General features: G+C 43.0%; 1 protein-coding gene across 1 annotated transcript in view; it reads left to right on the top strand.

The window, feature by feature from the left end:
- Window positions 1–838: 838 nt before the first annotated feature.
- Window positions 839–10,261, top strand: part of SSH2 (slingshot protein phosphatase 2) — a 67,319-nt gene continuing 57,896 nt past the window's right edge. The window contains 2 exon segments of the mRNA XM_035889616.1: window positions 839–892; window positions 3,723–3,766. Of these exon segments, the coding sequence (XP_035745509.1) occupies window positions 839–892; window positions 3,723–3,766 (98 nt within the window).

The raw sequence follows: 10,261 nt of genomic DNA on the forward strand, positions 1-10,261 counted from the left end.
TGACTCTTCAGAGATCTGAATCCTCATCCGCAAATCTTCTGTGCATGTTTAATTTGTGTTTCTTTTTTAACTTCTGCTACAAGAACTTTTAATATGCAGCTCCGCTGAGGAGAACCCATTGAGCTGTGTAAATTCTTACACGATTTGTCCATTGCAGTTAGCAACTATTAGTGTAAAGGACACGCCACATCCCTGTTTTTGCAGGCAGATCTCTAAAAGCCAGTGCAGAGTCTGCTCAGGATAATCCAGAAGGTCCTTTGCTCTCAAACGCAGGGGCAATAGGCAGTTGTCTGCACCAGTGGAGCCCGTGAGGTTAACTCTGCATGCTATGCCTGTCTGCTGGAACTGGTGTGTGGCACTGAGGAGGTGGCCTGTGTGGCTTCTGTGGTGACACTGGCTGCCTGGCTAAGAGAGGCACTGGGTGATCTCAGGGATTGGAGCTATCCTTTTCACCACAGTATTTTCCACTCCAACCTCCTGGGAATTGCCTGCACTTTTCCAGCTCTGGGGTGAGAAATGAATATACATTCTCTTGGGAATTGCTAGTAATTAGGATTACAAATTTAGGGGAAGTGGAGCAAGGCAAGGAATTATCAGAAGTATTTAGGACTGAAGTAAACTTTCTTTGCTTGCTCTAGAAACACAGGTACTTACTGCTTGCATGCATGCAAGGTGGTTAAGCGCTAGCAAACTGCTTGGAAGTACTTGATGTCTTACTTTTGCAAACTTAAAATGCTGCTGTTACCATCTGTCAAGCTAAAATAGGCCAAAATGCAGAATAAGCAGCATGCTCCATTGAATAGCTACTGCCCCTGAGGTGTTAAACAATGCAGCCGAAATGTGTGGAGACTTTGGCTGCGTGGAGAGCACGGATCGCCAGGACAGCTGTCCGGTGTCTGGAGCTGTGGACAACAAGCAGTCTGGCTCAGATAGGTTCTGAGCTGGTGTGGTTATTGCAAAAGCTTGAAGAATGAAAAGTGACTCTACGCCATCAGATTCTTCTTTAGCGAGGGCAGTCTTGGGTCTGTATCCCAGAGAGCATCCCAGTGTCCTGCCAGCCAGGGAACGCAGCTGATGCTTCATCTCGGGAACAAGGACTTGGCCCCCTGGTCTGAAAGAGCTCTGTGGCTGCTCCTGTGATGGCTGCTCTTCATCTGTGTATCCGCACCCCTCTGAATGATGCTGCAGCCTGTTTTCTGTTGGCTGTGGAGTTCACTGGTGTTTTCATTTGAAGGGGTCAGGAATGCTAGCTTCCTTATCGACTCGCTGAGCTAATTCTAAGGTATGATGAGTAGAAGGTATTTCTGCCAGCTCTTGCTTGTTGTAGATGGTCTGCAGGTTTTAGCTTGAATTTGTGGTTGCAGGTGGCTCCAAGTGAACTACTTCATGGTGGTGTTCTACTTTTGTTCCTAGACGACCAGTAGCAAGCATGCATTTTCTAGTTATTCTTATATCTCACAGATTCAGATAATTTAAATGAGAGAAACACAATATCCAGCAGGACTATCTGCATGTAACTCTGTATTAAAAACCAAACTGAGTATGAGCTTTGCATGCAATAAGCACAAGAAATGTAGTTCAAAAGACTCTCAGGAAAAAACATCTGTTTATGTGGTTTTCTTACGGGAACTTAACTTTTCCATTCCTCCCCTTTTCTGAGCTTGATGCTTATATGTGTTGAGTTTCGGTAGGTTTTGCAAATGTTTCTATTCCAGAATCTCCCCCTCTCCTTACTTCCCTTCCTCTCCTGCCCTGGGGGGCAGGTAGGTATGCGTCCTCTTTGGTGGGGCTGAACCAGAGGCACGGGAATGCACAGTTCTTCCTTTCCTTTTTCCCACTGACTCCATTTGGAATTGACATTTATCTGGTTCCCCAGTGTTGTGGTTTAAAATACTAAATCCAAAACACAACACTATAACAGCTACTAGGGAGAAAGTTAACTATCCCAGCTGAAACCAGGCCACCTAGCCTTCCCCCTAGCCCATGAAATCTCTTACACACCTTTTCTGATTTTCCATCTGTGTGCCGTGGTATGTAAAACAGAAAGCAGTGTATGCAAGATAGAGCATCTTTCAGATTGCTCTCCTGGAGCAAGCTGGAGAGGAAGACAAGGGTAGTTTCCCTTCTCAGAAGAGCTGTACAGTCTCCCCTGGGGTTGTTTGTGGGAGAACCAGAGCCTGTTGCAGAGGTGTTTGGGCAGGGAGCAGTGCTGGGGAGGAGAGCACAGTGACTGCGTTGGTATAAATCACCTCTAATGTCATCCTTGTGTGAAACACCATCGCTCTCTGCTGACATTTTGGCTTCAGAATTTCAGCTCTTCTTCAGGAGTTTGCAGAAGAGGAACCGTGGACTGTCTTGAGCCCTGCTTTCCTGTTTCAGAAGCACAATAGCGGTGCATCGTTTTGTATTTGCCTTCAAGAGTATTAAAGTGACCCTTGAGTTCAGGAGTAACACAAGCTACAGAAGACGACAGTTCACTCTATTACTGTCATGATACAATCTGTGTCAGCATCTTTGCTCATGAGAGGGTGTGCTCATCTTAAAGGATAGTGGGATGAGTGGTAGAAAAATGAGAGAAATGCAGTAACAGTGCTGGAGCTCAGTAAAATTTGGCTAGAAAAGAACTCTGTAATGAGTTTAAAAAACCAAAACAAACCTGAACACTTCAGAGAATTAAGTGCCCACCACATGACTTCATTAGTAAAATGTTAGCACCCCTGTTGTCATAGTGTCAGAGGTCTCATGCAATCACCTACTTGCTGGTTTGTGTCTTGAAAAATGACCAAAATACGTGGTGCCATACTGAGGTCTTGTTCTTTCATGCGAGTCGATTCTGTGTAACTCCTGTTGGACCATACACTGCCAGCAAATGGTGGGTGCTCACTGGAGAGGAGACCTTCTGCAGGAGGGAAGCCCAAAGCAAGCCAGACACCAAACTATCATTTTACTTCCTTGGTCACCTTGTGCTGAACTCTGGCTTTCTTGGGACACTCCTGCACTGACCGAACGCTTGGTATGTTTTAAAATGTGTTGCTCCTGCAGACCTACATGAACGTATTCACTGATAAAACAGATCCTGTACCCCATCCCCAGCCAGTGCCTGGCAATGCATATGTAAATGTACTGTGAAGCGGAATTAATCGCTGAGATCTTTCTACTGAGGTATTGCTTTGGGCTTTAGTAGGTAGGCCTAGTAAAATTCCACTGCATGTTAGAGATTGTGCCTATTAATTTTGCATCTAAAGCAGCACTGTATGTCAAATTTCCACTTTATATATAGTCTATCTGTGCTCACCCAGTCCTATTTGGCAGGTTTATTACTTGCTGGTTTTGTGGATTCTTACACTTGATTGCTGACACTGGAGTATGAATTAATATGTTCTACCTAAAGGTAATAAAAAATCCAGAGTTTTTTGCCCAGGAATAAACTATGTGTTTGGCTCTTGGCCTGCCTTTTTTGGCAGGGGTCATTGGAAGTCCATGCAAAAGCATGCTAAACCCTGCAGTGGCAAAAATTCTTGTAATGTAGAGTTTTTAAAAGGGTTTTGAGAGAACACGAAGTGACAGCTGAGCAGAAAGTGAGTTCCTCTGTGGTGACAGCTACATGCAGAAGCAGTGAGAGTTTCCTTTGCCTTCCATGATCAAACCAGTGAAATGCAAGTCTTTGGATTCTGCATATATTAAAGCATATTAACTTTTTTTCTCCTTTCCTATGTACGCAGGAGGCAGACAGTGGGGAAGAAGAATGCCGGTCCCAGCCCAGAAGGTAAGGCTGTCGCTTGAGGCTTGCAGGAGTCCTCAAAGATGCCTTTCTGTGTGAAATGTTCCACAGGGGGTTTCGTTGTTGTTATTCTGTCATGTTCTTGCAAACATGCATCGTTTTCTGCCTGTTTTTAATGTTGCACAATTGTCTTGGTATACCTTACTGAAAAATATATTTAACTGTGGCCTAAATGATGCTCCCAGTAAAGGGGTTGCTGCAGCAAGAAATGGGAAGAGTCGGATTACACACTAAAAAAATATTTGTGGGGACCATTGCACAAAAATGTCAGTGAGTATATTCTCCAGACTGCTGTTTGCATCCTGGAAGTGGTGTCTTGCCTGCAGACATGTTCTGAATAAGATGTTGATGCTCCACTTCTCTGTGCGTGTGGAGGCTTTGCTTGCATCTTGGGAACAAATCCTGGTTGTCTTGTTCCTTAGCTCCCTCCAATGTCGTATGTTGTCTCTCAGGATTTGTTCCATCATCAGAATATTCTGAGAGGAATAACCACACTAATAAACTCCTGTTCTCTGGTTAAAAAGTTTTCTGTTGCCCTCAAGAGCTGAATTGGGTTATTCTGGTTAGTAGGAGTATCACAGGAGAGACTTCAGCAGTGATAGTCATCCTGGAACTGTGTTTCTTTACCTCCTGGTTTTGCCCTCGTGTACGTCTTCGGGATCTGTGGAAAGTTATATTTCTAGAAGCCAAAGCACAGGGTGACCTTATGCCATAAGGGCACCCACTTCTTAAAATACCATATTCAGTGGATGCGCAGATACTTAACTACTGATCACAGAATGGCAAGGGTTTAGAAGGGACCTCAGGAGATCATCTAGTCCAACCCTCTTGCTAAAGCACGTAGCCAAACATCTACTCCAAAGTTAGGAAAATGCTGAGAGTGTACAGGATTTTTTTTTTTTTAAATGGGATTGTTTTGCATGGAGATGTTCACTTTTGTAAATGCTACTTTCAGTTGCTTCAGGAAGAACCTTTTTTTTGATAAATGCTCATCCCTAAAACCCAAGAAAACATTGAAAGTCGGCTGATTGAACAGTGACAAGTATTAATGGTGTTTTTATAATGTAGTCGTAGTCTTATGGGTAGACTGCTTGAAGTCTCACAAGCTTTGTCTCCTGTCCTCTAAGCCATCAAAAGAATTATTTCAGCTAAACTTAATAAAGCCAAAACCTGTATATACTAAATAACTTCTCCAGCAGCAGGAGCACTTTCTTGGGTTAAAATGTTGCAGTCAAATTTTATGAAAGGTGTAAGATTCCCTCCAGAGGGAGTAAAGGGGAAGTGAAGGTGAAATAGTTCTTGTTTTATGAGCTCTTTGGCTGTTACAGTTCTTTGCTTAATGTGGTTTGTGTTAGTAGGTAACAACTGAAGATGGAATTTCTAGTATTTAAAAGGCTTGAACAAGATTTGGAGTTTGGGGCCAACTTGGATGAATCTGCAAAAGAAAAAGCTGTCCTGGTTGCACATTCCCGTTATTTCAATGCAGCCCTGTGGTTGTGCGGCCCAGGGAAGGTGACGGGTCTGTTTCCTTCAATCTTCTACCCTTAAATGATGATTTAAGAATTGCGTTTCTTCATTTTACAACTTTCATGGTTGAGAGGAAAACTGGAAAGCACAATTCCCAAAGGCTCAGACTGAACTCAGCTAAACTCTGATTTTTATTTTTTTTTTTTAATTTCACTCTTAGCCTTCCAGCAGTCACAAGATCAACTCATGACTTGATCTCAGTATACATAATGTATTGGAGGGGGTGGGAGGTATTTAATTGTTGTGGGCACTTAGCAACAATTGTAGGTTAGGTTTGAAAGAAGCGTTTTTTAATATCTTTTAAATAACTTCCTGGGGTAGGAAATGACAACCTGCTGTTGATGTGGTGATCTGAACTCTGTGACTCCTGTTTTTGGGGTCAGAAAGCGAACTGAAATCAAGATCCTTCTTAGGGAAAACAAGGGGGTGGGTGTTAAACGTGTTTGATTACAGTAGGATAAAAATAATACAATCAGACATGGTAAGTAGTCAACCTGGAGTCCTGCTGTGGAGGAGCAGCAGTTGTCTATAAACAGCTTTGAGTGTATCTAATCCCCAGTTTTCAAGGGAACATAGCAAGTAGTAGCTATTAAAAATCCAGACAAGTAAAAAGGCAATGGACTGAGCTTGGCTTTAAAAGGAAGGTACGTTATCAGCTGCGATGTCCTTTTGTCACCTGCACTCTTGTGGAATTTGTTCAAACACTACCTCAGGGTAGCGTGACTGGCATCAAGCATGCCCAAACTCATCCCGTGAACTGGACATTAAATGCAAGAGTACATGTGGCTAAAGCATGTTTGGGTTAATTTATTAGCTTTTCAATATTTATTAAGTAGGATGTTAGTGCATAGAGGTGTTAATGCTTGCAAGGGAATTAGTTTAAGACATTAAGAATTAGCATCAGCATGTAGACATATTTGGTGTCAAAAGGTTTTTGCAGCAGTCTTGAAGATCATTTTGTACAGCCTTCATTCATTTCCACCCTGTTGAGTCCCTATGTCTCTGCACAATCCACGGTTTGCTGTCTCAAAGGAGACAAATGTTCTGCTTAGATCCAGCTCAAAAGCATTGCTAGTCCTGTGGCTAGCAATTTCTCGATGGCTTCTTGCATTAGGTTTCTGCAGAAAAGACTGGCATATCTTTAAGATATATCACTGCAGAGGACTGTGATTGCATGGACTCAAGTCTCGCGAACAAGGGAGAGGAAGTGTGTGAAACTGTTGTTTAAACTTAAACCTGCTCTACAGAGCAAACGACATGACAAGTCTGCACTTGCCACAAGACTGCTTCTGCCAGCACCATCACATAACAAGGAGCTTTCTGCTTTGTGAATTAGCAGAATCCACTTCAAGCTTTTCTCCAAGAGATGGGAAGAGCTATTCGATGTGCAGAAAGAGAGTTCATGTGTGCTCTGCAATTATCCTTGGAAGATGCTCGAAACTATTTTCGAGCAAAGTCTTTTGTACTGATGCAAAGAGGAATGGTTTGTTTTCCTACTTGAGGAAACTACTTGAGTATCATGAACGTGGACCTCATTTTTATAAAGACTTCTATCCATTACTAAAACCCACAGAAAATGAATACTGCAAATACCTGAAGCTGAGTAAATAGGTGAAAACCAGCTGGGCTTCTGGAATTTTTCCTCTCGCACCCAAGCTCTGCTCTGGGGGAAGCCCAGCAAGATCTCTGTATCCTGCCATAGCTGTGACCATTCTTGCAGTTTATGGGCAAGATCCCCAAACCCTTGACATGGGTCTAAGTTCTTGCTCTGGAGTCCCTGATCGAGCCAGTCCTTGTCACAGGTCTAACTCCTGGCTAATGGGACTAAGACAGAGTACTGCGTAAGCAGATGTCCTGAACAATCTATTTATTACATTTATTACCTTCATAGCTACCTTCTAGTTTTCTTTATTAGGCTATCTAGAGGCTGTACAGCTAGCTGGCCTGAGCATCTCGCCGTCTGTCCCCAGACGTGCTGCTGCCATGCTGAACACACTCTCAATGAAGCATCTGCATTAACAATCTCTCTGCATCATCCCTGTGTTGTGAGCACTTACCTGAAATGCATGTGTATTGAGCTTTGAGTTGTGTTTACACCAACTGAAGTATTGACGTTCAGTTTTTGTGTGCTCAGTGCCAAGGTTGCAAGGATTCAGCATCTTTGTTTTGCTGACAAACGACATCTCCAGGGCCTGGGGCAGCAGCGGTGCTGCAGTCTGCGTTGGCTTTGCTGTCAGGATCTGCCAGTTGCTTTTTGACTTTGTTTGAAATGGTGCCTCCATTTCCACACTTTCTGTATATTTACCAGTTCTGTGTGCCCTGAAACGGCTCTCATTGCCAAAATGCAGCATTTGAGGCTGCACAGGAACTGCTGCATATAAAATTGATTAATCTGTATTGCCTAGAGAAGCTGCTGGGGACTCCAGAGCAATTCTTAAAACTTTTATGGCCTGGCATTGGGTCAGGCTAAAGTCCATTTGCTTTGGTAAAGCTGAGGAGCCTGTCATTCCCTCGAAGTGCCATAGAAAGTGATTAGGTCCTGCTCAAAATCTGGGGTTTGTTACCTGAAAATGTTCTCAAAAAGTGCTTGTCCTTCCCTCTTCGTGTGGGGGTGGAAGGGTGGTGCTGGAGAAAAGGGAAAAAAAACAAAAAACCACCAACCAAAAAAACCCAAGAAAACCCCACACCTTTTGCAGCTTAAGTATGCTTACCTTCTGGTTTGGTTTTTTCTTTAGTCAAAATAGTTCCTTCCAGGAGTGAACTGGGAAGGAAAGCAAATCAGATTATTGCCATGATAACAGTTGGATGTGCCAAGATGCCTCAAGGTTTCAAGCTGTGAGTAAATACCTTTGGTTTAGGAGCGGAAGACCACAGTGTGATGCAGGAGCTTATGGTTTATAACACTATAATAGTTGTTTTTCAAATAGTAAGTGGAATTGGTGCATGTGTTTCCTTGTATAGGGCAACAGCTCAATAAATTGTAAGCCAACTTGTCTGATTTTTTTTAAACTGAGACCTACTGTAGGCTTCTTGCTAGCTGAGGGCTACAGCAGACGTGTGCTAGTCCCTGGGAGAGAGAGGAGCGATTCTGTGATACGAATTGACTGCACTTCAGAAGGCTAATTTACAGTTTGCACCAAGATGCACCAATCTGCAGCATCCTGTGTCTGTTGTGACTTTCGGAGATGTGTATCATCGCCATTTGGTGCTTCCGTGGCAAGCTTCTGACACTTCTGGCTCTCCTTAAAGCATATCTTGTGTTACCAGAGAGACTTCCAAAAACCATGCACTGTGAGTTCTAGCAACTAAACCTTCCTTGTGCTTCCTTTGCTTGCCACTGCAGCGGCCAAACGTTTAATTTGTTGGTACTTAAACAGCAGCTGCATCTTCTAATGGGTGTGCAAGACAGTTCGTTAACTGCAGATCTTGAATAAGAGGGGACTGTGTGTGATGTACAGCAAAGCTCATGTTTATCCATGCCGGTGTCCTGGTTTCAGCTGGGATAGAGTTAACTTTTTTCCTAGTAGCTGGTATAGTGTTGTGCTTTGGATTTAGTATGAGAATAATGTTGATAACATTAGACAAGATTACTAAGCTCTTGTAGTATGAACCTTGTCTTTAGAATGTGTTTCCTGAATCCATCTTTCTGTCTTTCCTTTCAGTGACAGTTTAGCCTCTCTATGGCATTTACTACAGCTGCTTGTGGAGAATGAAATACAGAGATAAAGAACTGTTCTGTTAATCTGCCAGCTCTACTGACCACTAGAAAAAGTTCTGTGGGCCACACATCATGATTCATTAAAGTGGGTCTGTGGTCTTCATTTTTGAATACCAGGTGTTTTATCACCAAACTGTGAGCTAAGGCATAGCGCTTCTAGTAAAATTTGGGTTTATTAGATTAGTAACAGATATCTGCAGGGCTAGTTTACTGCAAGGTCTGTGTCTGTGTTTACAACATGCTCAGTCCAGTCCGATTACATACCTGTGGATCATAATAATGCGTAAGATGACTTCAGATGTGATCTTCAGGCTGAAAGATCAAGGAGGCTAGTATCATTGCATTACCAAATTACCAGGTAAACATATGATACTACAGCAGGGAGCTTGCTCAAAATATGAATGCTTACAAAAAGGCTTTTTTGTCATTCTAAGCGTGTGAAGAGAGGAGAATGAAGAACAAGGCAAAAACAAACTGGGAAGTAAAAGGAATGAAGGTGGGTCAGATCTTTCAGCTACTGAAAGGGTCTGCTCGGCACTGAGCAAGCCCAGAACAGCTGCCCCCATGCACTTGGATTCCTTTGTAAGGATTCCAAACGTGCTTGTGTCTCCTCCTGAGCGTGAACCAGGTGCTCTAAGCTAGAGGAAAGATTCCTGTTGTAAATAGAAAGGGAAACTCCAAAATAGCCATTTTGGTCCCTTTCTTGGTAGGGCACCTTGGCAAGGCTTCAAAGTTAAACATGAATCCTCAGAGTTTTCAGCTCTATGTGGATTTCGGGCACAAAAATGTATTTTGAGAATCTGGGCCAGGGTTTCTGGACTTGTTGCCCTTCAGCTCTTTGGTATCTTTGCATCAAAAACATTCCTTTATAAAATTTGGGGTGTGTTTTTGACAGTTTAGGTTTAGATATTTCTTTTATTATTAGATAGGGTTTAGATATTTCTTTTCCATAGGTCACTGAAATAACACATTACCTATTTTATGACATTTCATTCAGGCATGTGGAGTCCTTGCTGGACTTGGAGCAGTGCTGTAACGGTTTGCAAGGGTCTGGATTAACTTTTTAGTAGCAATGTAGAAATTTGCATGGAGAACAGTTTGCAGGGCAAATGGGATGTGCTGTAGTTTTTGCATGCAAAGAACTGGTTTCTTCAAAGCTCCTCTGGAATTCCTTGAATGTGCGTGGAAGGCAGCCCTCCAGAAAGCAGGAGGAGAAGGTAGCTGTGGGAGACGGT

The sequence above is a fragment of the Egretta garzetta genome, unplaced genomic scaffold, assembly GCF_000687185.1.
Source record: "Egretta garzetta isolate BGI_Z169 unplaced genomic scaffold, ASM68718v1 scaffold112, whole genome shotgun sequence".
NCBI lineage: Eukaryota > Metazoa > Chordata > Aves > Pelecaniformes > Ardeidae > Egretta > Egretta garzetta.